Here is a 27500-nt window from a genome sequence, read left to right as displayed (position 1 = left end):
CATCTTTCTCTATCCCTCTATTTTATGACTTTTTCCTCCTCTCTCTCATATTCTCTCACATTCTCTCTCTCTCTCTCTCTCATTATTCTCTTGTCTCTTTCCTTCCTCTTTTCCAGTTTCATTTCATTTATTTTATGGCTTCATTTTGTCCCATCCCTCCTTCTCTTTCACTTTTTTGTCATTTCTGTTTGACAGCATTTTTTACTCATATCTCACCTCATCTCATCTCATCTCATCTCTCTGTCTCTGTTTCTCTCCAAAACTATTAAAAAGATTCGCTCCATTCACACACACACACAGTTCTCTCTGACTGACTCTGTGTCTGTCATGCACATCTCTCTCTCTCTCTCTCTCTCTTTTTTTCTGTCTCTCTCTCTCTCTCTCTCTCTCACACACACACACACACACACACATTAGAGTGAGGTGTGTGTGGCTCTCTTGCGAGCTCAATCTTTTCCTGCAGCTTCAGCTGTCAGTCAGCTTTAGAACTTGGCTTTCAGGCGGAATGTCACAGAAAAAGGTCACCTTCCCCCCACAGTACCTCCGTCCCTATTCCTCTCAGACCCTGAAGCTGTGTGTGTGTGTGTGTGCGCGAGAAAGAGAGAACTCCTCTTGAGCTTTCAGAGTGTGTCTGAGGTCCTCAGGCTTTCCTATTTAAACACAGTTCGTCGTTCGTAAGAGTTTGAGGGTGAAATACCAATGACCCTCTGAAATGTCTATCGGTTTCAGCCTGGGTGTGAATTAAAGATGGATCAGTGTGATCATCAGTGTGATCATTTCACCTGTTCAAAGAAAAAATGTATATACTAAATATAACTAGCATGGAAGTGTGTAGTGCAGCTTGGCCAAATATAAATTGTTGTATAGTTGAGTTCTGGTCAGCAGAAGGGGGATGCACAACTACTGATTTCTTCTAGATGGCGAGTAAGTCAATAAAGTATTTGACTAGTTCACTAGTCATCTTTTCTGTTGTTAAAGCAAAAACTTTTTCGGGACAATGCTATTTTTAGAGAGGCTACATATTACATTTCAGTGCTTTTTTAGGCTACGCTAATGATGAAAGTAAATAAATCTGTGCAGTAGGTATGCAAAATAATAAACCTGTGTCTCATTGCACTGTTTAAGAATGTACTGATTCTTCAAAAGCACTCATGTGGATGAGCTGGAAAGCACTGATTTTGAAACTGAGCATGTGCAGCACAGAAGCTTGTGTCCATCAACAGCGCCCTCAGAAGCGTACAGAAGTAGCGGCAACACTGTCAACATTGTTCATACGTTGAAAACGGGGAAAAATAGGATTGAAAACGGTGTCCACAAGATAGCACATCAGAGTCAAAACATCCCAATCTGTCTGGCTTCCAAGTTCACTGTAAAGTGTTTAGCAATTTCAAGCACAGTGATGTTAAACAGACTGGCGAGCTCATTTTCTCCTTGAAACGTTCCGCTGTCGTCATGATTGTTGTCATGAGCTGTGTCTGAACTTGACCTTACATTGAAAAGTATTCACTAATCTAGATAATCCAGAAGACTGGATAGGACATAATAGGAAAACCTGTACTCAGTAACTATAGAATAGTACATAAGCATGAGATTTGAGACACATTGCTAGTATGATTAGTCAGAGGCGGAGCCAGTGTCACATGGTGCTATACCACCTCCACTGTTTACGTTGGTATTGCACTATGCGGATACGTAGCATTAATTTCTGAGGATCATTTCTGCAGGATACGTGTGGCAGTCATCTTGCATACACAGTTAAAAGCAAGTATAATTCAGCCTTTATAGCTGAATCACTGATCTTCCTTGGATAGATGATGCAAAGTCTACAGTGTGTGGGAGATTTTTTTGGCATGTTTAACTCCGAAAACAAGTCTGGATCAGCCTCTTTGAGCCGGCATGCAGCGCCGATCGACTCTAAATTAGCTGAGTGGGACTGAATAGAGATGTGCAACCCGCGGCTCTGAAAGCACTCTTCCACACAGTGCAGGTCAGGACAGAATTCACAGTGCGCTAATTTCATTTAAATTTTACATAGCTTTAAAGGACAAGAGAAATAAGCGTGGGAGGAATTCCTTCAAGCGCAAGGGACACGCCTCTCCAATCTGTGCAAAGTGATATCACAGTGAGAATGGTTCAGTAAAGCAAAAGAAGATTAAAAAACGGCTTCTCACTGTGGAATTGGCTTCATCTAGTCTGACATATTTCATTAAACCTAACAAAGTATGTTTAGCTGCTTTCTTTCCCATCTCCTTACTGTCTACTTCACTGTATCGTCATATTGTCCAGCCCTATATTAGTTGTTTATTGTGAGTCAGTGGTCATTACTGCATTAGTAAGATCTTTTTATGTACATTAAGAGTTTTGGCTTTGTTTCCCTCATCCCAGGAAGGACACCATATTTGGGCAAAAGGATGTTTCCTGGCTCCTTCCGCCCACTTTTCTGCCTGAACTGTCCCACAGTGAGAGGCAGCTGAGTGCCGCTTTGACATTGCACCTGATGCATTGTGAGTCTCTCTCTCTCTCTCTCTCTCTCTCTCTCTCTCTCTCTCACACACACACACACACACGTTTGTTTTAACATCCTTGTGAGGACCTTCCATATTAACGTATCTACATCTTAATCTAACTCCAACCTTAACCTCAGAAATCAAAAGAAAACCTTTACATGCAGCAGTTTGCATGTTTTATGGTAAATACATAACTTGGCTTTTGTAATTTGCTCAATCGTAGTAGAAGCATTATTTCAAAAGCTAGCAGACATTTCTGTATCTAAACCTGAAGAGAACAAGGCCTCTCGTATTTCTATTTATTTATTTTCCTGATCGACTGCTGCAGCCATGATATCAAAGTTTGTTGTGTGGTGTTGAGCTGCATCATGCGAGCACACCTTTCATGCTCTCCACAGATATATTGTTGATAAGCCTGTGGATCTTGCTGTGCAGCTGCACTTTCAACTTGGTGGGGTTTTAGCCCTTGATTTCCGCACTGCACAGTGTGATATTACAAACCAGGCATGAACTTTTTCTGTGTAAGAGACGTAAATTCAGAATATTCTCCCACTGCACCCAGCTCAGAGTTCCACACTGAGCTCAAACTCAGGCCATGAAAAGATGCACAGAAAAACAAGGAAAGAAATTCACTCGTGTCCAGGCTTCATCTGGTAATTTCAGAGAAACATTACGTTTCATTTGTGTTTAGCCATTGTTTGTTTGCTTAATTACTTACCTACTTTCATACTTTATTTAATTCTTTCTTACTTATTTTCTTTCTTTCTTTACATACTTTATTTATATACTTACATACCTTCTATTTATTTATTTACTTACTTGTGTACTTTGTTTTCATTTATTTATTTTCTTTCATACTTTAGTTATTTAATTGCTTAAAAGTACTTTATTTACTTACATACCTTTTTGCTTTTTTTAATTATTTACTTGCTTACTTTATTTACTTACTTAAATGCTGTACTTACCTATATCCTTTTTAATTTTATTTCTTTTTTTAATTTAACTTTTTTTACTCACATACTTGCTTTCTTTCTTTATTTTCTTACTTTCTTTTTTTCTTAATATTATTTATCTTAATTTGGATCATCAGATTCTCAGCTACTTCTTTAACGTTTTTGGGTATCCTGTCAATCTTTAATCATTTGTATATTGGATGTAATTGGTCCAAAGCTGTGGAGGTTGTTTAGTGACGTCACCCACTGAGCTCATGTGTAACTCTTCCTGATCCAGTTTTATACAGAAGTGCTGAGAAATTTCCAAAGGACTAAAAACACACATTTTTCAGTGTAGGACTTTATTTTAATGCTACTAAGAGTGCATGGAGCATGTATTGTTTGTGTGTTGTTGTTAATCTGTCTCTCAGCGGTGACCAGCAGCATGGCCGTGATGTCTACCAGCATCTTGTCCTGTTTGCTCCTCCATAAACACCGCAGGGTGAGGAAACACAGCTGAGCAGATTTACATCACACTGACTCTGCTTTATGGAGCTCTGTCTTTTCACATAACGCTCCACATGCCTCATTTCGTTGCCTCTTAAATGATGTATTTATTGATCTATTTAAAGCCCAGAACACTCACACACACATGCGCACAAACACACACAGTATGGATCTACAAACATGATACAAATGAGATTTAGGAGATATTAAATATAGAGATGTCAGATAACAAACATTTCTCTCAGTGGTTTAATTTATCCACTGCTCATTTTTACTCTCTTTGTTACTCTTCTCTCTCTGTCTCTCTCTCTCTCTCTCTCTCTGCCATCCTTCCTTTCCTCTATTTCTGTGTGTGTGTGTGTGTCAGGGGGTGCGTGTGTCTGTGTTGTGTAGAGATTTGTGTTGGCTGTTGGAGGAGGTGTTGTTCAGGCGCTGTGATGTTGGTTTTGGAGGCTCTGTGCTCAGTGTGGTGTTCCACGCTCTCTCTCTGCTGCGTCCACACCTGCTGATGGCTGCAGCTCCTCCTTCAGGAGAGCCGCTGGTGACAGCTCGGCCCGATCCACACGCACTGCTCACCCTCGGCCGGCACGGCCAGCTGCTCACACACGTCTTCATCACCGAGGCTGTGGGAGGTCAGTTTAATAAACATATACATCATACTACAGGCTGTGTGTGTGTGTGTGTGTGTGTGTGTGTGAGTGTGCTGGAATATGTTTTCAAAATATTTTATTTTGCCTCTTAAAGATGACAGAGACTAACAGACATATAGGCCACACCTCTTTAACAATGACAGACAGAGGCTATGCCTTCTTTACTGGAAATAACAGACACAGAGGCCATGCCTTCTTTACTGGAAATAACAGACACAGAGGCCACACCCCCTTCACTGGGCCTGACACATAGGCCACACCTCCTTCACTATGACTGACACAGAGGCCACGCCTCTTTCACTGGGCCTGGCACATAGGCTACACCTCCTTCACTGGTCCTGGCACATAGGCCACACCTCCTTCACTATAGCTGAGACACAGAGGCAACACCATCACTATGACTGACACAGAGGCCACGCCTCCTTCACTGGGACTGACACAGAGGCCACACCTCCTACAGAGTTACTAATAAAAGTGTGTGTGATGTATATATAGTTTACACTTTAAAGGCTTAGTGATGTGTAGCTCACTTTAAACATCATATAGATTTACTAATCAAAGTGTGTGTGTGTGTGTGTGTGTGTGTGTGCGCGCAGCTTGTGCTGTCTCTGCCTTGCTGTGTGAGGTGGCAGGATGTGGAGGAGGAGAGATGGAGTTTGATGTTGCACTTGGTCAAGAGGAGCTGACTGAAAAAAGCCTACAGCTTACACACCTACTGCCAGCTGGGTATATACCAGTGAGTCACACCATCAGCTCCAGAAGTATTGGCACCCATCATGTAAATACACACAACTTCAAACTTGTTTATGTAATGATCTTAAATGTACGGGAATGCTGTATACATTTTTTTTAAGGATTGCTTTATTTCCTGCAAAAGTATTGGCACTACTACAGATAATATTAGCTGCCGCCTCCCCCACAAACAACAAATCAGCCCTAAAGCATCACTTTACAGATTTTACAGTGGCTGTCGGGTGCTTTTCCTTGTATACAGTCTCCTGATGGTTTTCAAGGCTGAAAAGTTTATACAGCCCTCATTGTGCTTAGTGCTGTTTTGAACTGCTTATATATCTTTCTATCCATTTAAAAGTTATTAATTAAAAAGTAGTCTTCTTTGTCAGAGAAATGGCAGATAGTTCCCGTAATTGTTGTGGCTGAAGATTTCCCGCTTCAGTAATCTGTAGTCTGTGCTCTGTGAGCAGTGGTGCTGTGATGGACGGGTTAGAGCGAGGGTGACACGCTGCGTGTAGAAACAGATAAGCTGCAGTGAGTAATTGTAGCTGTACCTGTAAATCTCCTCTGAAGAGTTGTTCACTGGAGAACAGTGTGTGTAATTACAGCCAACAAATCAACATCTGTAGGAAATGTCAACAAGAACAAACCACTCCATACACAACTAATTCTCTCTCCCTCTATCTCTCTATCTCTCTCTCTCTCTCTCTCTCTCTCTCTCTCTCTCTCAGCCATGCCAAACAGCGGACAGTTTTGCTCTGGATGCGGTGGACAGCATGGTGCGCTGTGGGATTCTCATCATGGAGGAGGTGAGATGTAAACACTCTCTCTCTCTCTCTCTCTCTCTCTCTCACACACACACACACACACACCTCAGAGGTTCTTTGATTCTCAGAGGTTCTTTGATTAAATACAGCTGAAATAAACCATTTTTATTTTGTTCATTTGTTCTTTGTACTTCGTGTCCACTCCGAGCCTGAAGGGTGATACAAGTGTGTGTCCCTGCGTCAGGACAAAGGGCAGGCCTTGTGATGGGACTTTTCACATTTACATCAGTAGTGTTTCTATTGATCATCGCTGGGATGTGTGTGTATTAGAAAGTAAAATTTGGAGTTGTATTGGCGTAAAATGTGAACAGATGGCGTGAGTCTGTAGGAGAGAAAACACTGCTGAGGATGGAACAGAGCACAAGGGACACAGTGAAAAAAGAACAGAACAGAAAAAGAGTGCAGCTTGGCTTGTGAAGTGCTTGCACTGCAGATTAGTCCATGCTGCAGCAGCGATCAGCCGTGTGTGTGTGTGGAACGAGATTGAAACACTTCCATTTAAAAACTTATTACACTCTGATTTTTATGCCTTTTGGTTTTTACTGATGGAATAAAACTGCTGAAGTGTTTAGGGATTTAACACATAGGAGAAGATTAATGTTAACCTCAGCTTCTTTCGATAGAGTTGCCGTGTGTGTGTGTGTGTGTGTGTGTGTGTGTGTGTGTGTGTGTGTGTGTGTGTGTGTAGGTACAGCGAGATACTCCAGTGTGTGATTTCTGGAAAAGGCAGGGTGTTTTCTCATGGACTGCTTCAGATGATCCTGAACACAGCAGTGACTCAGAGTGTGAGGAACAGGACACACGCTCATACAAGGTACACACACACACACACACACACACATAACTGAATAGGCATACAGTATTCGGATTGAACAGAAAATGTAGATAATCTTTTAGTAAGCTTGCCTGTCCGGTTCACAGGGCATCTGGTCGGGAATAAAGCTGTAAGCAGGAGGTTTTTACTTTGTAGGCACGAGTTTGAAGGGCGCAGACATGATGCTCACAGGACAAAAACCATGTTTGTTTTCATGAAACAAATTGAAAGCATATTAATAATTTTTTTGGTCTGTTGTCAGTGCTTTGCTTCAGTAGCCTGACTTAAACACTGCCTTACTGAGCTCCAAATTAAAAACCATATTTCTACCATATTTGAGCCCAAAATTCAGAAAAGAAATCTGCTTTGATTTATAGAGCCATTGTGCAGCACATCTCTTCTGGGTTCAGTCAGTTTAATTCATTTTAAAAATATTAAATTGTATATTCATTCTGCATGTTTTCCTTCGAACAGGCATTATAATGAAAATGACCCTATTTAGATCCACAGCAGCACTGCATCCCAGCTTCGGAGTACATTGTGATAGCGTGTCCAGTGAACTCTTCTGATCTTTCTGGAGTGTAAAAAACCCAAAACTATACAAAGAAAAATCTGATAAAATATTCTAAGGTGGCTGTAGTTGTCAACTATAAACAGTTCCCTGATTTGGTAAAGACATTGTATTGAAAGATAGGTAACAAGCTTACTCAGTCCCATTATAGAGAGATCTGCAGAAAGCTGCACAGTTTGAGCGTCTGGCTGAGACCAGTTATAAACTCAATTGATGTAGCTGAGGTTGAGGAATTGTACAAGATCTTGAGTTGAATAAAGTTGTGTTGTGCAAATTGCTATTTATTTGTTTACTTGTTTCACTGTCTTCCAGTATTTTCAAGGGAATAGCGGGAGTGTTACAAAAACTAAACCGATAGAGATAGTGGCGTTGTGTTACAACCCTAAGACACACACACACACACACACACACACACACACAATCTCAGAGTTAAGGTGTATGAAACTGAAATGGTGTTCTCTCTTTTTGTCTGTGTGTGTGTGTGTGTGTGTGTGTGTGTGTGTGTGTGTGTGTGTGTGTGTAGTTGAGTCAGCCGTCACAGTGTCCTGAGCTGCTGTTCTTTCTCTGTAGCTTACTGAGTGTAGAGCTGAGGGCGCTGTGCTGGGCTATAGAGAGCCTGGACCTGCTGCCCTTTCCCCTCACAGGTTACTGTACACACACACACACACACACACACACACACAGACACATACATACAGCATCTAGGGGACCCTGGAGCTGGAGCTTCTGAAGCAGACACAGTTTATTTGAATGTGTGTAAATCCCAGTGCAGAAAATATGTGACTCATTATGCAGAAAATATGTAATTAATTGGCGTAGATGAGGTAAATCTAACTCTTACGGGATCATCACAGGAAAATAAGTTGCTTTATGCTCTCCTGCCTCTACACCACTTCACTGCATATCTGTAATTAGTAGTGGAGGTGAGAGAGACAGCAGAGGGAAAAGGATCGGGTCTGCGCTGAAGTGAATGGCTTTGTGTTGTGTTTGTTATACAGAGGCGGTGTGTGTGACTCAACTCCACACTCACCTGAGAAACAAAGCTCAGCTGGACAAAGTGCACCACGGTCAGAAACACACACACACACACACACACACACATTCAGCTCTTCTCAACATTTAATTCACTTAGCATAAGAGCTTAAGCGGAGGCTAAATATGGCTGGTTATCTCTCCCCGCTGACTCCATGACATTTCAGAGGACGGTTCTATAAATGAAAACTGGCATGAAGAAACGGCTTTGGCTCGGAGACTAGCATCAATTCTTTAGGTGGTTTAGCAACACTGATCAGCTGAACTAAGACTTCAGTATGTCAGGTGCTACAGAAAACCACTCACTTGTCCATTCAAATTCTGTTTCAAAACACACACACACACACATGTAGTAACTGACAGGCACAAAGAAACATTAAGAGAGGCAGTGAGAGGAAAAGAAAACAGGGCTAAAGGAAATGCTTGTGATAACATTTCGGAATGAAAGTTCACGTGAACTTTTCATCGGAAACATTGAGCCTCCTAAGCTGAACTCTGTGTGTGTGTCTCATAGAGAGCTCCTCGGTAAAGCTGGTGAGAATGGCCCTGCGAACCCTGACTGATTTTGGCGTGAGTTATATATGACAGTTAAATTCACCACTTTCCTCTCTCTCTCTCTCTCTCTCTCTCTCTCTCCCCCTTTCTGACTTCCTGACTCTGACTCTCTCTGTTTCTATCTCTGACTGTGTGTGTCTGTCGCTCTGTATCTTTCTGACTCTGAATCTCTCTGACTCTCTCTGACTCTGTGCCTCTCTCTCTGCATCTCTCTGACTTTTTTTTAACTTTCTCTCTCCCTCTCTCTGACTCCCTGACTCTGCCTCTCTCTAACTCTCACTCTATCTCTCTGACTCACTCTTTCTTCTCTGCCTCTTTGACCCTGTCTATTTCTATCTTTGACTATTATACACACACACACAGACACACTATATGGCCAAAAGTATGTGGACAGCTGACCATCCCACCTATACATGTGTTTTCCCCAAACTGTTTAAATGTTTAAAAATATAAAAATAATTGATATCCTGTTTAAAATTAGACAAAAACTAATTTAGTGGCTTCGTTAAAGATCACAGTTACAGCCTTTTAGTATTTAGTTGGCCAGTCTTTGTTTTGCAGGACTTCTTGACAACATCTTGTTTCTGTAACAGTTGTGGTGGACATCTCCTCCAGGCTTCAACCAACAAAACTTTCAGTTCATCCACACGAGAGCATCGACAGTCTGCTCATTTCTTCTCCATTATTTTGGCAAACTGGCGGCTTGTAAGCTTCATTATTCAGCTGAAATATATAGTTGAATAATTTCTTCACTGATTTCCACGAGTTTGCATCCCAAATGCCTCTGTACACTTTTTAAGTTCACGCTGCCATCAATGAACACAAGCTCAACAAAACCACTGTAGGAAAAACAGCCCCAGATGTTGACATTTCCACCTCTGTGCAGTTTGGTTGGAATTCTCCTCCTGGCTTTCTCCACACAAACACTCCACCATCAGATCATCCAAGTTAAAAATTTGATTCATATGAAGATAAGATAGTTCTCCAGAAGCAGCTGTCTTTCTGTACATGTTCGTTTGCACATCTCTTGAGGCTGATGAGTGGTTTCCTTTGTGTTACTCTGCCTCAGTACCCATGTTCACTGATCACTGTTTTGAATAGCTGGTGCTCTAGTTGTATCTGATCATTCTCATTGATGCCTGAAGCATCGTTGCTGCTGTTTATTGCCTGTTTTTCTTGATTTTACTCACAGTTGTCTTGCCCATTCTGCTGGTCTTCAGGTGTCTGTTTTCATTTAAAAGTCCTTCATCTTTGTACTTTTTTTTTAATACATGTTTTGGCTGATCTGGTGAATGGTGTGGCCTTCTTTGTGCAAACAGCTGATGCTAGACCTTTTCTCAAAACTCACCTCCCTCTTCTTAGCCAGGTTTGCATTCATTTTACTTTTAGTCAGCTGGTCCCAGTGTAATTTATAGTGGATGTACGTAGTACATTTACCTTCAATTTCATACAGGTGTCCCTAGCAGAGTAACCAGATGGTGTGTTCACTTTAACTATGGATTAACTGTTACAACAGAATAATCTTAAGTGTCAAAATAATTTTTGTCTAATTTTGAACAGTATGTGTATTATTTTTATATTGTTTAACTTAATCTATTTTTTGGTTAAATTAAGTGTCCAAATACTTTTTTGTGGCCTCCGTATAAGGTTATATATGTATGTAAGATTTATATAAATATCTAACTATATAAATATCTTGTACTTTCAACCCACAAGCAGACAAAACATTTTATCAGTTCAAAAGAAGTCTGAGGCAAAACAAAGACCACATCTCTGCAGTGTCGTGATGGCGTTTTGGCTCAGAGGCTTCTCAAAACCGCTCTGTTCCCCCACGCAGTGCAGAGTGTCCTAGAAAACTGTACACTAAATTCTTTGTGTAAAAGACTGAGTGTTCTGCAGTGTGTTCTGCAGTGTGTTTTCCTCATTCTTTTGGCGTTTGACATACATTGCCTTGCCTAAGTATTCACACCCACCCCCCTTTTCCAAATTGTGTAGTGCTACCACCACCACACTTCACTGTGGGGATGGTGTTCTCAGGGTGTTGGGTTTCTGCCAAATGGAGGACTTTGTGCCAAGGCCAGAAAGTTCAGTTTTGGTCTCATCAGACCAGAGAACCTTTTCTCACACATGCTGACTCCACAACATGTCATTGAGTAAACTTCGCACAGGATTTCATATAGCTCGCCAGTGTTCCATAAATATGGTTATTCTGTGAACAGCTTATTCCATTTCTGGTGTGGATCTCTCCAGCTCCTTCTTGGTCAAAACCCCTCATTAAAGTCAGCTGAAAAAAAATTTGTGTTTTCCCTGCTTCTGCACATAAGACTGTATGTTTACAGTGTGTTTCTCTTGTACCAGGTGCTGATGGAGGACCGGCAGAGGAAGGAGGTGTATCTAGAGATCAGTCCTTTTTTCCTTCAGGCTGAGAACAAGCACAAAATCTTCCAGTTCGTCTCGCAGTTCCTCTATGGCTGATGGAGGAGAAACATGTCTCGGTGCTGCTTTAGGTTTAGTTACAAAATATCAGTGTTTCAGGTAATCAGCATGGAGCAAGATGTGGACTTGGACCTGGGCGTTTAAAAACTGCATTTGGTTTCGCTCTTACTGTAAATGTATTCAGTCAGGAAATGTTTGTTGTGGTTAGTTTTGCACTGCAGCTATGAGAAAAGCTTATATCTGGTTTAGCATCTAGGGCTAGAGCACTGTGTCTTTAAAACTAGCAGTTAAAAATTCTTTATTTGTACAGAAAGTTTTACTGAACCAGGCAAGTGTGTGAAGATTTAATCATTCAGTTTCCACAGTGCTAACACTTTACTTTGAGCAGTGTAGCTCTAGTGCAGAACTGAAGACTGAGCTACATTTTTGGTGAAAGTGTGTAAATTTCATTTTTGGTCAAACTTTAAATTTAAAAATTCTAATAGTAGCCTTTAAGTGAGAATATTGGCAGGATTTTGAGTTGATCAGAGCTATTAACCAATAGGAGAGCAGGATATTGGTCATTGTATTCAGTTTAATTAATGAGTGTTTGATAATGTTGGATTGATAGTTTATGAGTTAATGAGTTCTTCTCTTGTTTCTGTTTGATGAAAATTGTTGCTTATTAACATTTTCTTTGATTAGTGAAATGAATTCAGGTCTCGTTCTGGGCTGTTGCTCAATCCGGATCTTTCTCTTTTACAGTCTCATACATGATGATGTTAATGATGAGTGACAGAGCTCATGAACCACTGACCCGCCAATCAGCTCCTGATTAGGGGCTGGTAATACCTCCAGTCATCTCTGGACACCATAGCAATCCCATAACCCCCCTCTTTCTCCCCACACATACATATGCAGGCTCTTTTCAGACGCAGCATGGTGGGAGAGATGCTAACGGACAGGGTTGATTGGTGTAGTGCACCGGGTGCTGAGTAAGATCTCCAGAGACGCGCACACACACACATACACACACGGGAGAACTGCACAAGATCCTCCTGCACACTCACAAAGAGGGCAATCAATAATGGTGAGAGAGATTTGCAGATGAACAGAGAAGAAATGAGGTGAATACTAAAACAGGCAGGAAAGGTGAGATGGCAAAGTGCAGCACTTTTTAAAATAAGAAATTCAGCTTTAAATGCAGACAGCACTGCGGTTTCACACAATATATTACCCACTTGCTCTGTTTACGCTTCTCTCAGTTCATAAACACAGGTCAGTGCACTGACGGAGCAGTTCCTGAGTGTTTTCCCATTTTCTCGTTGAAATATGGCAAGCTCAGTCAGTTCTCAGATTTTATTTACTCAATGCTATTTGAGTATTTTAAGTAGTTTCACAGATATGAAAATGTTCTTGTTTCATTGGGTCCATGCACTGGTATTGAATTTAAAGGAACAGTGAAACTGTAGGAAAACATAGAGATGCATATGGATATTCTCTTGTCTAAGTAAAACTTAGGAAGTGAAGGTTCTACATCATTGTTGTTAGACTTTCCATTGTTTTCCACACATTTAAAATTAGTAACAAACCAGAACACAGAAAAATCTGGAAATAATGACAAAAAACCCTGCCTTAAGCAAAAAAAAAAAAAAACAACTACTGTTTCTCCCTAAACATAATCAGCAGAGCGCCATCTCCTGGAAAATCACAGCAGCTGACCTGTGGGCAAATCATTTGTAGTGCACATGATTCAGATTAAAATTTCAGAAGCATCTTAGACATTGAAGCATTGCAACAGTGAAAATGTGAATCAGTAATTTTTTCATCCATGTAGCTCAGATAAAGTCAGTCGACCATGTTGGAATCACACCACTGTGTTTCGGATGGACCCGATCTCCTCAATCTGACACTCCACGACGTCTCCTTTCTGTAACACACCCAGAGAAACAAAGAAATGAAGACATGGCGGCATGCTTTTTTTTTTTTTTTTTTTTTTTGCAGCTTTTTAATGAACAAAATCTATAACTTCGTTCCCGTTGTGCACTATAAGCCTGTATTCCTTCACCTGTGTAAATCTCTTTTAGATGGTTACATTAAGCTTGTAATTTAACACACCAGACAGAGTTGGGGGAAAAATTACTTTTAATACTAGTCATTTCAGTAATCATAATTAAATTTGTTTTATTAGGCGGTTACTGAAATACTCAGCCCTCATTGCATTTTCACTCTTCTTAATTATAATTTATTAATTTCAGATATTCATTATTTATTGTCATTATTTTAATTGCTCGGTCATTATTTGCATTTCAAATAATGACCAGATTTCATATTTTAGTGATCAGAGACATTAAAAACTGCAATTCCCAACTGAACAGTAGGACTTCACTGTAAAGGCTTTGTGAAGGGATCATGAATGTGCCCTACTCCCTACAAAGGCTACACTACAGAGTGAGAACACTGAAGTGTCTGTAGGGGTCTAAAGCAACGCACAATCATTGATTCTTCCCGCCTACCATGTGACTGCTACCAGGCAGCGAGAGTGAAGGCTAACACGTGCTTTCTCCGAGACACGTGAAGCCAGCCAAGCGCATCTTTTTGAACTGCAACTGAAGGATGGAACTGCAAATGAAGGACGTGCTATCCACCCTCTTCTGCATACATTACATTACATCACAGACACACACAATGGAAAAATTCCCTATGCTTTTATCAGATATGTTTAATTTACAAATACAAATGCACAAACTGTATATCACTTGGAATAAAAACACTGAACACACACCAGAGAGCTTATGCACATCGTTGCACTACTCTCTTTTAGCGACTTTTAGTTCGAATTTATTACTACAAAATGAGATCTTACTGTTTCGTACTTGAACTTTACATATATTTATATATAAACTCGCCAGTTGCGATGGCAATTTTAACAGCACAAAGAAACTTGGAGGGGAATAGTGTCCACTTTCAGAAAGTTTGAAGTAAATGATAATTACTTCCTGTTTGGAACGAATCTAGAAACAGCTGCCGTGGGCGTTTCCTCTTTGAGGTGCGCTACATAGGATTCAGAGTGGCATTTAGAAGAGCAAAGTAGGAAGAGCCATTCGTTTAGTCACATTGTCTGTCTGTGGGCGGAGCTGTGAGTCATCTGCATATGTGTACTCATTAGTTGTGTATTGTTTTGGCTGGTCTGTAAGCTTGTGTTTAATCTTAGTTCTCCATTTACACCTTAGTTTATTATCTGTGGCTATAAGTTTACTGTATTTCAGGCAGTTCAGGCTTATGCTAACACATAGGCTACGTATGTCCTGCTTTTCCTTACTGTGGTGAAACCACAGCATTCCTGAGTCATGGGTTTTGAGTACAATATCTAGTTCACAGTAAATCAACTTTAATAATGCCTTAAGCACCCTTTTACCACTAAAGAGTACACTGCAGAAATATCTTATGTAAGATTATTCAGCCCCTTTTTAAATGCTTTTACTCATTTCAAACTTTCTGTTGGCAGATAATTTAGCTTCTTTCTAGAAATAAATGCTTAAAAGTAGAAAAACAAGATGCTTCAAATTAATAAAACTTGTCTAAAAATGGGTTAATTGTTGGGTTAAAAGATGGACGTGCACAACTGTACAGAATGGCTTTATATGCTGTAACATGCCCCTGTGCACAAAACGAGCTCCATGAAGACGTGGTTTGTCAAGGGTGGAGGTGAAGAACTCGAGTCTCCTGCACAGAGCCCTGACCTCAACCCCACTGAACACCTTTGGGATGAACTGGAGCACCGACTGCACGCCAGACCTCCTCACCAACATCAGCGCCTGATCTCGCTAATGCTCTTGTAGCTGAATGAACACAAATCCCCACAGCCACGCTCCAACATCTAGTGGAAAGCTTCCCAGAAGAGTGGAGCTTATTAAAACTGCAAAGTGGGACTAAATCTGGAATGGGATGTTCAGCAAGCACATATGGGTGTGATGGTCAGGTGTCCACAAACCTGTGCCTCAAGCATAGATTACACTTCCAGTTTATTAATCTGTCGGTTAAAATGAGTGGAGCACAGGATTGAATCCTGTTGCATACCACAACAAACTCACCAAATTTGATTATTCTCAGAGCTCAGATGTTTCACTCACAGTAGATGCATGGAACCCAAACATGATGGCCCGATTCTGCTGTCACGGATGGAAATCACACATTGTAAAAGAATTCATTGGTCGAGAGTTGAGAATGGCAGTCTTAGAACGCATAATATGATGTAGTGATGATTTAGTGCCATTGTAACCACAGACAGCCGACGACAAAGTTCTGCCAGAAATTTACAAGTAAAGTCTCAGAGTCTGAGCACTGCTATTATACTCATCTAGCAGCGACCTATAAGAGGACGGAAAAGAATGAAGCAAAACTCAGCTACAAATATGGTACTGGCGAGTAGTTAAACGTAAACAAAACGGAAACATGACAATGGACAAAAAAAATCCGCATTATGTCAGCCTCACTCTAAAGAAAGTTTGTTTTATGCACGAGCCCGGATTATGCTGATTGATGATATAAGCAGAATGTAGTAATTTTCTTTAATCACAGGTCTATCGTTAGAGGATCTTCATCATATAATCTGACATGTAGAACACATTATCACACACTCTGTTATAAAATTTGGGATCTCGTACAGTGTAACAAGTAATAATGTTAAAAGACTGCCAAAATCGCACAGTCTAAAACCAGCTTTACTCTCACTGGAAAAGAGTAACATTTCCAAACTGAAAGTTCTGCACATATCTCGAGATACAGACATAACATGGAGGATTAAAGCTCCTCACAAGACAAAATTTGGTACTGATGTTAGGAAGGTCTATAAATATACATTAATACACCAATATAACAAGCTCTGGATTTTTTTTCGTACTTTATTAAATAGTTGTCAGTTAAAATGTCACTGTTGTATTTGTTATGTCTGCACGCAGCGTGTTATAAAAGGGCTTCTGTTTTTATTATGTCTACATATTATTTTGTACACAACTACTTTTCCAAATACTATTTCAGCTACTTTTCATAAACACTTGTGGCTTTTCAAGTGCTCGCTTTAAGAGTAGAAATAAACCATGCTAATTGAACATTGCATGTGCTCAAAATATAACTCTTGGGCCTGCTGAAATAATTTGCGCTTCACTGTTGTGTAAATTACGTTCCTAATGACTTGCGATTGATGTCAAAGTCATTTTGCAACAAGAAAATATCCGGTGCAAATGAAACATGCCACATGGTGGCTGTCTGCCACTCGAGCGAGCGTGTGCCAAGTCTCCACGGTGCTGAACGACAGCCAATGTTAACAGCATCTAATTGGGGGAAATTAGTAGCGTGATGAAGGTTTAAATTTAATCACAGAGGAGGGACAGAACAGAAGCTGCTGTTCTCCCTTCAGGCTGCGCTGATGCATACCAATCTACTGTTAAGAGACGAGAGAGGCAATCACACTTCAGAATCCATCCACTATGTGCTAGTTCTAGTCTCGTAATGTGTTCAGTTTAGCTCTAGCTCTATTAGCTCTTCACTTTGTTTTCAACACTGCAATTATTTCTCAATTTATCAGTGCTGGCTCATTTGATCTGTAATGCACGTGTAAAACACACAAAAGAGTTAAATTGTCATGTGTGTGCATTATGGCAGTTTTCAGAATGTCTGATTACCATATTTTCTGGACTATAAAGCACATTTCCCCCATTTGGAGGTGCTGCGACTTGTACTTGTAGGAGCGTGTACTCTATGATATGGTTTTTGTGAAAGTACAATGTTGGTATATGTAGTTTTTTTAAAGGTAGGTTTGCTACTCCCGACATGTAATGCAGCCCCATGTAATAAATTAACACTAGTGTGATCAATACTGCCAATTAATTTATAAACCCAAATAGTGCATTATGGCAAACATATGCATAATGTTTGATTACCGTATTTTCTGGATTATAAATTTGCAGGTGCTGTGACTTGTATTTGTAGGGACCTCTATATTTTGGTTTTAGCCTAATTACAATATTAACTAAAACAAACTACACATCATAAGTAGGTGTCTGATGTGTGATGTTTTAGAGGTAGTAGAAAGCATCCAGGAAATGCTGGGTATAAAAGAAACCTTTTATATCAAATTTTTTAACTCAGACCTTAAATTTAAAATTAATTGCAAAAATAAGCACATGATTATGATGCATGCAAAAAGTCAGTGTATACACCACAGCGAACACACTGTAACCACTCATGTAACACTGCAAGGCCACAGACAGAGTATCATTCCTTAAAATAAAGCAATTTTCGATGTAGCGCAATCCAATAATGATAATGCCTAATTAAAGTTTTCTGACTCATATTAATTTTGAACAATGCTGTACTTTGTTTCCTCTCTCCAAAATGATCTCAGAGGATGCGTCTGTACAGATGTTCCTGCCTCAGTGGGAGAGAACGCTGGAGCTGTTTTCTGACTAATTTCTGTAATCGCTTTGTTCCACACGGTTTGGAATGTCATCAAACATCAGACGTGATGAATGACTTCCTAAACCAGTAATCACCAAGGGCACGTCTTAACATTTTGGAGGATTTCAGCTCACAAAAACGTATTGCACCCGTCTTTTATGTATATTTACTCCAGGATTAAATGAGTGATGGGGTTTCTCCATCACCATGACCAGGTCATATTAGTCTTATAGAGATTAGTTTTGCAGTCATATGTTTATAAAATAATGTTTTTCAGGAGATTGGAAAATGGCGAACAAGCCTACGCAGTGTAAGAAGATGAGCTCACCTTTAGAAAGACGGGTGGCTTTCTGAACGCACCCACCCCTGGAGGAGTGCCTGTTAGAAACACGTCGCCTGGGCACAGAGTCGCAAACCTGCATTCAAGACAAACAAACAGAGCTGAACAGAAGACTCTAGGGATGCATCCACAATACGGGACTGTCTCAGCACTCAGTGCTCACAGATCTGAACTGCTCACACGTGCACCAGTTTCTCTACATGCTCACTTCATTTGCTTAATGCTCGAATACAACTGTGTTGCACAATTCACTGAGCACGGTATCAAACCTATACCAGTACTGGTACCATCGCATCCCTAGAAGAGTCAGAACAGTGAATCTGAACACTGCTGTAAAATCTTCAACACCATGCACTCCATACTTACTGCGAGACCCACGCCACCAGCTTCTCCGTCTTAAAGATCAGCTGATTGGTGTTGCTGTCCTGAACTACGTCACCGTTAACCAGGCACCGGATCCCCAGGTTGTGGACGTCTGATTTAAAAACAGCACATTACAGCTGAAACTGTGACTCATAGCCTCACGTTTTTCACTTTTCGCTGCTTTTTAGTTCAGGTTTCCTCACCAGACCCCACCTACCCTTCAGCGCTTCTGTGGTAACAAGGGCAGGCCCTAGTGGACAGAATGTGTCGAATGTTTTTCCCAGAAGCCACTGCTTGCTGTTTTTCTCCATCTGCCAGTCACGAGCGCTGACATCGTTGGCTACGGTGAAGCCGGCAACGTGACGGAGAGCGTCCTCTTCCTGAAAATAACAGGCATGAGCGGAATACGCCTTTTTATAGGAATGAATTTCCAATTTGCCATGATTTTCTCCTCACACCAAACGTAGCCTAGATAAGTTTAGGTTTAGGTCACAGTGTCACTTAATGTAACTTATAAAGATTTATAGTAAACAATTAGCTAATTTAGCTTCATTCTTTCAGTGCAAAACTTAAAAAAAGGAAACATTGGGTGCCAAACGTATCTTGGCCGATTGACACAAAAAAATTTTCAGTTGATTTTTCACTGGACCAGAAGTTCACTCGAGGATTGGAAGTAAACTATTTTTCAGAAAGAAAACTGTGTGTGTGTGTGTGTGTATAAAATAATGGACCAGTGAAGCTATAAACCAGTAACATCTGCCATATCTTGTGATTATTATTTTCTATAATCAGGCAGAATTTACTGGTTTTTGTCAAATATGTTCAACATTATGTGCTTTGACTCACCTTTATGTGCTTTCCTTTTTTTCCAATCACAAAGGCAAGCTCCACTTCCCAGTCCACCTCCTGGGAAAGAGGGGAAAAAGAGCAAAGTTAGTAATATGTCACTGAGTAAAGTCGCTGCTTTCCAGACAAACAAAGGTAACAAACGTTAGGCCAAAAACACCTTGGAGTAAATTTTACAAATGTAGCCGTGATGTAAACCTGAGCACATTATGCATAGAGACAGTTTCTGCACTGATTCCTGAACAAGCAAAAGCTGGAATTTTCCCCAAACATAGGTGATCAGTCAGGATTTTCCTGAAGCTGTGAGTCTACTGGAGTTAACAAATAAATGAAATTTATAGCCACCTGTTTAGCTCTGTGATCAAACAGATTTAATTATTTCCACCGCTGTTTTCTATAAATACATACAAAAGGATGTAACAAAGCTAAAAACAGTCAGAGCTCCAGCCTGAAGCTAAATCACGTTTTAGTTTCTCAGCACAGCTTGATGTCACGCTGCACGAGCCTCAGCCTCAGGACTCGGGTAGGAGGCGTGGCCTAAGTCAGAATTATACATTAGAAGTGATTCGGACTGTAATTTAATTCCAGTTTGATTTGTGTTGTACATGTTTAAGACTTTGCAATGAAACTTTTCATGTAAAAATGAGCCTCATTTTTCAACCTGGATACGATCTGATTTATTCGTAAATCGTTCACGAGAGCATTTACACAAGAAATGTGATATTCGTGAATATCCAGTTAGTTCGGAAAACCATTCATAGACTACGAGAGCTTCTAAGTTTGTGTAAATTTACGTATTAGGAGGATCCCAGTTGATAAGCTTCAAATTGTAATTGTCGAGGGGTTACTGTGATTTTATATACGGATTACACCATTTAAACCGCTCATTTATTTCAATTACGCACACCAATTTAATGAAAATTCTGTAAAACTCTGTCATTTCATATCATACCAATTACTTAAATTAAAACAAATAAGAACAGCTATTCACTGAGGGCAAAAGTAATGGCACCCTATAAAAAGATGAGTTAGTGTATGTGTATAGTAGCTGATACACTGCAGTGGCTGAGCTGCATTACTGCATTAATTTAGCACACACAGCATTAAGGAAACATTCTTTCACTGTTTAGTCTTCATTCTGTTGTTTTCGGCTCTGTGGCTTTTGCCTTTTTCTAGGATTTTGGCGGCGTCACTGAATGTTAATCAGCTGTGCTGTGATATCGCTTGATAATTTAATTGGTATTTATCAACAGATTTATCAACGCATGACAATACGAAGAAAGCAGAGTTACCAAATTGTTTGTAAATCTGGTGGGAGTTTTTTTTAGTTTGGTTTGGCGTATGAAAACATTCACACACAACTGTAATAAAATATTTTTAAATGAGACCCAATATTACTAAGCCAAATTGAGTCTTTTGAAGTGTGTGGTATGATTTAGACAGTTGCAGAATGCTAAACTGGTGACTCTAAGCTTCCATTATTATTTATTAGCTCCATCATCAGTGTCGCTCGAGTGCAAAACTAAAGAAGGAAATGAAGTCGGACACTTCATTGATTGGTCGCATTAAGGGTGAGGTGGGAATAGTGTACACTACACTTTTGGATAAATTATTTCTATAATTCATTATTATTGTCTCACACAATCAAATACACACACTTACACACTAACTTATACACTGCACATTGTCAAATTTTAGATTATCATTTGTTCAAACTGAGGCTAGCAGTAGACAAGGTGCTGGTTGTGACCTGGCTCTTGTTTGGCAGGTGGATGTTGTCGTAGGGGCCCGTGATGGAGGAGGGGAACTTGTTGAAGATGATGGGCTCAGTGGGGATGGGGACGTTCTGCTCCAGGCAGTGGTCTCTGTAGTTCATACCCACACACACCACCTTGTCTGGGCCGGTGACTGGAGACAGGAGCTGGATATCGGAGTGAGGGAGCACACACTTGCCACTGGACTCGGCTCTGAAATGGAGAAGCAGCTATGGAGTTAGAATGATGCCAGTAGAAATCTAAATGCAAAAATCTTTTGAATTTGTATCATTTGATCCGATTTTGCAAAACTCAGTTTCACACTTGATAGTGTATGACTGAACAGTCATGGACCTACAGGAGAGAAACAGACCAAGTCTGGACACACTTATGCTGCTGATGGCCGATACAGGTTTAAAGTTGATTAAAAAATCAGATACACATCTTGTTATATAAAATTATATGGTCAAGAATGAAACAAACATCAACAGGTTTAATCAATCAGGACTTTGTTGATTGTCAGAATAATAATTTTATATATAATAACATACTTATAATTTGACTTTAGGAGACGTCTCACCACTTTTAACCAGAAGCAGATTTTACACTTTGCTGTAAAAAGCTCAGAGCAGCGTAACAGTCAAAATTTTCACCCATTCGATAACAAATTACCCAACACAAATTCATGAGTTGAATGATGCCAAAAGCTGTTTTACACAAATAACCCACTTTCTGTGAGTGATTAGCTCCCCCTAGTGGTTCACAGTGTGTTTAGAGACTTTATCAGTGTTTTAAAAGCATGATATCCACCAATGCCAAGGACATTTTGTTGGCCAACTGATATTGATTACAAAAAGTAACTTTTAACAGCTAATATTGATCTTTAGATGATAGGACAATGTTGTAATCATGTTTTAGTCATTTGGTTGTTTGTAAGCTGATTTGGATAAAATCATCTGCCTCACCTCTGGGCGCACTCCATGCCCTTCTCTCCCAGTTCCAAGAACTCTCTCATGGTGGACGGCATGGACTGATCAAACGCCTTCAAGTCGACGACACCGTTCTCCCTCTCCACACCAACCCTCACGTTTCCCTCGGCTCCCCGTCTGCAGAACTGGATCAGACGCATGCTGGCTGAGGTGAGGGTGCGTGTGCCTGAGCCTACAGAAAACATATAACTGAGTCTCCTCAAACTGAGCCATGAGCTCCACACAACTCTCATCTGCTCATACACACACACACAGAGGTGAATGAATAGAGAGACAGACAAGAGGACATCAGGGTCAGAAAAAAGACAGAAAGATTTAAGATTTGAGTTTTAGAAACTGAATAAACGATGTTTTGAGTGATTAAATCCTGTTGTAGGGGTTAGTTTGAGTGCACACTGAGTGAAAACTGTCCATTCAGGAGCATTTTCCTAAAGCTTTTAAATAACAGACAGGGATCAAGCTTATTAGGAAATCCAATATAATACTGAACACATGCTATGCAGGTTGTATTGCATCATCAAATATAGGTCTAAGAGCCAATCATATTCCAGGATGAAGATGACACAAGTTTACAATTTGCATATTCAGAGAACCTGAAGAATAAATATCTATCTATCTATCTATCTATGAAACTCACACTGACCTATGCATTCACTAATCCCGATTAACCTCAGAACAGATTTATATCACTAATAAATGTGTTAGCTGCATATAAAGCTATCTATTTGTTATACAATCGTGAAACACCACAGCTGGTCAGAAGGTGTGGATTAGTTTTCTATAACAGCAGCTCTGACTAGTTCTGCCTGTAATTCAGATCTCATGTTTATATTAATGCGCTTAATAATGTAATACATTATTGTTTCTACAGATACTATTATAAACATTTTTTAATGTACTTGTATTTAACAAAGAAAAGCCTGTAGTGGTTGAAGTAGATGCTGAAGTTTTCTGTAAGGACATGTTTATTTAATATTTCAGGAAGGAGTCTCCAGTGTCAGTACGTTGTTTGCGGTGGGAGAGGATTCAGGACAGAGGACATTGCGCTGTGAACACACTGCGTCTCTCAGAAACATGACAAGCTGCAGGGGTTTGGTTTGGTTTTAGTCTTACTGACTTAGAGAGAAAGTGAGATGCTGGTGAAGGAACGACTGTTTATAGCTGCTATAATGTAAGTGAGGACAGGAATTAACTTGTCTTGTGTATGCTCCACAGCATTAAATCTTATAAACCTATAAATGGATGAAAAACTTGACTTGGCATTCATTAATAAATTAAAAACATTCAGTGTTGGCAAGTTGCCCTGGTATAAGAGGAGTAGGTTACTTTTGGGACGTGTGTTATTGGAGAATAATCAGCTTTGGGATGGTCACAGTCAATCTGCTCCAGAACACCATTCTGATGCTGATTATTTTCCTAGAACTGCACAACATTAAGCCTTTCATTCCCTGCGTGTAAGAGCTCGCGCCCTACCTGATTCAGTGAGACTGAGGAAATAACCGATTCTGCACCAAATCCACAGATTCACAAGAAGAAGCTTTTCTACGACAACATTCTGGGTCCTTTACAAAGATCCCTGAACCTTTGTGCGGGAGTAAAGTTCACAGTAAAACCGCTCACCTTTGCAAGTTCTCCTGTCCAAAATACAGCTTCTGCACTTCCGGGTTTCCTAACTGTAGTTCTTTCTATTAAAGTAAGTGTACTTCAACGCGATAAACTCACTATTTTATTCAATTTGTTGTCGGTGATAATCATCAACAAGTCGTTTACAATCATAAATCAAGATCAAGTTCTTCTGTGTTTCGATTTTTGTTCATTTCGCAAACGTGTGCAAGTTTTGCAAACTACAAATCCCACAAAGCACCGCGGTCACGTGATCATTCAGTCAGCTGACAGTCGCGTCTTATTGGCTCAACGTCAAACGGCATCTTATTGTATCCGCAGTGCACTTCACAAGGACCCCATGTTTCATAATTACACCTAGTGCTCTTATATAGGAAGCAGCAGGGCGTTTAGGATCGAGCCTTTTTCTCCTGCTGTGAAGTGGAAACCGGCGACATGGCTCTGAGGTAATGACAACTAAACCTTTAAAATGGATATATATATATGTATTTCAAATGAAGTTGCATGTAGTTAGTTGGTTAGTTGCTTGTTAGTTTTGTTCTTGATGTTGTGAAAGATTTGTATATTTTATATTTTTTTAATATTTTTTTGGACTTTTATGTATATATTTTCTCTGTACTTTGTTCTTTCTCTGTTTTATTGATGCATTTCTTGCATTTGATATTAGTGTAAGATCTCAATTTTCTATATATTTATATATATATTTTTTTCCTGTATCTTATAAAGCATTGCTAAGAGCATTATCTCAATCTGGTTTCGCTTCCTGCGATTCCTGAGATTCCTGTGAATCATGTGAATCTTGTGACTCTTGTGAATCTCAGCAGTTTTTGCACTGAAGTGAACCTGCATTATACACTTCTGTGGAATATAAGTCTTCCATTTCTCATGTTCAGTCTCACTTTTCAGACTGCAATTGTTTTTTTTTTATTTTTTTTTTTTACTTTTTTTTTTTGCATGTTCTACTCTACACTTTTATATGCATCAAGTAAACCTTTAACTTTATGGCCAACTTTATCACTAACTGAGATTTTTTTACTATGATTATTATTATGTTATCTCATCAGTGTGCAGCCTGTTCAGTGGACCGCTGACTACAAGGACAAGAAGTGAGTAATTTAGAGGACAGAGGTCTCTCACTGAATGCTTCACTATCAGATACGTTAGACTTTAAACTCCGCTATCAGATCATCCGCTATCAGATGTCTGCCAAGCAATGGACACATCTGAGTCTTGGTGTCGCACTTCCCTGCCATATCCCTCTGACCAAGCCTCTTCCTCATCCTCACCCTCTTCCTCATTATCTTCCTCACCCTCTTCCTCACCCTCTTCCTCTTCCTCACCCTCTTCCTCTTCCTCACCCTCTTCCTCATCCTCACCCTCTTCCTCATCCTCATCCACTACATCCATGATTATTCAAAAAGTGTGTGATTGTGTATAAAAGTTACACCTATCAGTTATCATGTACACTTAACAGCTAGGATAAGGTATGTTTGTTATCTGGCGTTCGCTTCTTCATGTAACACAGATTTACTGGGGTTCTCAACCATTTTGCATCCAGGGACCCGTCCCAGAGTGAAAGAATTACCAAGGTCCCCCTTATAATCGCAGAACATACGTAATCCTAGTTATATTCATTTATTTGAGCCATTAGAGCTTTTTTATTCCTGAAATTTCCTCTCATTCATATGTAGACTTGAAACATTTCAGCTCATCTTAGCAGTGTTACCTAGTTGCATTAAAATTGCAGTTAAAGTTAATAAACGTGGTTTTTTTTTTAGTTCTTGAGGCATCCCTCGACCCCATCTCGAGAGCAGCTGTCTTGTAGCTAAACACTATGAAGTTATAGTGTTCCATCAGTTTAGTATCAGTCCGCATTGAAGGTAGAAATGTGGAACGTGGAAAGCAGGATGTTATTCAGATGATTAAAATAGTTCTTAACTTAAAAGTTTATATGTGTCTCTTCCTACTGTTTCACATTTATCTATTATGTAGCTTAATGCTCATTTGTGGCAGGAAAGTATTAAAAAGGAAAGTCTTTTGTGAAATGTCTCTGTTGTTCACAGTTATGACGGCGTCCTTTTGGTAGCGCAGAACTTTGACGGCCTCCCCAGTGAGCTGGAGGGACTGAAAGCTCCTCTGCAGGATTATAGTGCTGTGAGTTCTCACACACACACACACACACACACAATCAAAATGGAGCTGTAGAAGGATTGACCTGAACTGTTTACCCACGATGCTCCGGTCTCGCTCAGGTGGACAGCTCGCTGTCGGACAGTGTGGTCGTCCTGAAGGTTGTGGGTTTGCCAGGAGACAGGCTGGTGTTCGCCCCTACAGGACCACTCAACCGAGACTACGATGACATCAGGCGCTTCAGCGACGCCGCCGAAAAAGGCATTAAGAGGTGCGCAGTACAGCACGTCAGCTCTAACCCTTAAGCTTTCAGAATGATCCTTTCTAAAGATCGGTGTTATTAACGCTCTGTTGCACTGCAGAAGGCTCCTTATCCTTATACCACAGGACTGTTGAATTCTTGAGTCTGACTGCTCAGAATTAACTTTCTGTAGCAGCAGCACTGACAGTGTGTAGCCTTTATTGAGCGTTTTTGAAAGAGTCTCCAGTGTCAGAGGTTTGTAACAGTCAGAGGTAAAGATATAACACAGCGAGGTCTTCAGGTCCTTTCCGATTTGCTGGTAACATGACAAGCTACATGATGGGAAAGAGGCTGGTGATGGAGCGACTGTTTGTAGCCGCTATAACGTGAATGAGAACAGGAACTAACTTGTTTCGTGGATGTTCCACAGCATTAAACGTGACTGGAATAAAAAGTATGATGTGTTGCACTTTAATTCATAAAAGTGACCAGAAGTCTCGTTTCATCAGGGCGCTGAAGGCAGGCATGCAGCGTCCCCTGCTGGTGTGTCCTCCACACAGCGCTTATCAGAAGAACACCTTAGCGGCGGTCCTGGGAGCCTTGCATGCTCTGTACCTGGTGAGCGCCGTCTCTCTGCTCCTGTGTCTAATTATATAAATATGATATCAAGATATCTGTCTGTGTGTGTCTTTTTCAATGAGAATAAGTTTTTCAAACACTACTCATCGTGATGTCTTTGTTATGGTGTGTGTATCGAAGCCCCTGGAGCTGCGGGATGTGAAACCTTCGCCTCATAAAGTGGCAGTACTGGGTGTGTGGGTGAAGGACAAGACTGAGGGTGAGCAGATCACCGAGCTCGCCGCGGCTCTGGAGAGCGGAAGGTGAGTGTTGGTTCATGAGAGAGGTTTATTAGTTGGTGTGTGTGTGTGTGTGTGTGTGTGTGTGTGTGTGTGGTGAATCTGTGACTCACCTGTATATTTACATGCATATGATTTTTGTGGAATGACGTTTTACATATGGTTTGAATCTGAACCCAGTGTTTATAGCTCTCACAGGTAATGCGTAACCATCTAGCATTCCAAGCAGTTAGCCAAGCAGAAGTCACTTCACTTTTCATCCTTATTTGGTTAGAGAAAGCATAAATCATAAATAAATTACTGAAATCTCATATGTGTTTAACTAGGTGCTATCCAGCTATGACCTTGCCTACAGT

The 27500-nt window shown here is 40.3% G+C and overlaps 3 protein-coding genes across 9 annotated transcripts in view; 2 read left to right on the top strand and 1 right to left on the bottom strand.

Annotated features, from left to right (window-relative positions):
* gpat2 (glycerol-3-phosphate acyltransferase 2, mitochondrial) overlaps positions 1–13201 on the top strand; it is a 151229-nt gene extending 138028 nt beyond the window's left edge. For 3 of the 4 annotated variants that reach the window (XM_034307025.2, XM_034307023.2, XM_053236005.1), the window contains 10 exons: positions 2386–2504; positions 3871–3941; positions 4314–4578; positions 5193–5374; positions 6060–6137; positions 6844–6969; positions 8064–8184; positions 8539–8607; positions 9087–9142; positions 11486–13201. In XM_034307025.2, coding sequence (XP_034162916.2) covers positions 2386–2504; positions 3871–3941; positions 4314–4578; positions 5193–5374; positions 6060–6137; positions 6844–6969; positions 8064–8184; positions 8539–8607; positions 9087–9142; positions 11486–11602 — 1204 coding nt within the window. In that variant the 3' untranslated portion in view covers positions 11603–13201. The remainder of the gene's footprint in view (positions 1–2385; positions 2505–3870; positions 3942–4313; positions 4579–5192; positions 5375–6059; positions 6138–6843; positions 6970–8063; positions 8185–8538; positions 8608–9086; positions 9143–11485) is intronic. The other variant, XM_053236006.1, reaches the window with a different exon arrangement.
* On the bottom strand, positions 12888–24129 carry fahd2a (fumarylacetoacetate hydrolase domain containing 2A). 4 transcript variants are annotated; one of them, XM_034307033.2, is made up of 8 exons: positions 23914–24129; positions 22270–22526; positions 21301–21517; positions 19551–19610; positions 18922–19084; positions 18708–18816; positions 18330–18417; positions 12888–13472 (listed from the first exon to the last, which is right to left on the bottom strand). In XM_034307033.2, the coding sequence occupies exons 2-8, from the start codon at positions 22524–22526 to the stop codon at positions 13410–13412; spliced, it is 957 nt and encodes a 318-aa protein (XP_034162924.2). In that variant the 5' UTR covers positions 23914–24129; the 3' UTR covers positions 12888–13409. The 4 variants fall into 4 exon arrangements, with proteins under 4 accessions (XP_034162924.2, XP_026801508.3, XP_034162925.2 ...); XM_026945707.3 differs by having other exon boundaries at positions 22270–22465; positions 23914–24127; XM_034307034.2 differs by lacking the exon at positions 23914–24129 and adding an exon at positions 23767–23906.
* A 96-nt stretch (positions 24130–24225) lies between these two features.
* zgc:152830 (uncharacterized protein LOC767682 homolog) overlaps positions 24226–27500 on the top strand; it is an 8697-nt gene continuing 5422 nt past the window's right edge. Inside the window, exons 1-6 of the mRNA XM_034307031.2 lie at positions 24226–24362; positions 24981–25022; positions 25980–26070; positions 26169–26317; positions 26797–26905; positions 27047–27168. Coding sequence (XP_034162922.1) covers positions 24352–24362; positions 24981–25022; positions 25980–26070; positions 26169–26317; positions 26797–26905; positions 27047–27168 — 524 coding nt within the window. The 5' untranslated portion in view covers positions 24226–24351. The remainder of the gene's footprint in view (positions 24363–24980; positions 25023–25979; positions 26071–26168; positions 26318–26796; positions 26906–27046; positions 27169–27500) is intronic.

The sequence above is a fragment of the Pangasianodon hypophthalmus genome, chromosome 8, assembly GCF_027358585.1.
Source record: "Pangasianodon hypophthalmus isolate fPanHyp1 chromosome 8, fPanHyp1.pri, whole genome shotgun sequence".
NCBI classification, from domain to species: Eukaryota; Metazoa; Chordata; class Actinopteri; order Siluriformes; family Pangasiidae; genus Pangasianodon; species Pangasianodon hypophthalmus.
The sequence above is the reverse complement of the archived record's forward strand: the minus strand, read 5'-3'. Positions and strand labels throughout refer to the sequence as shown.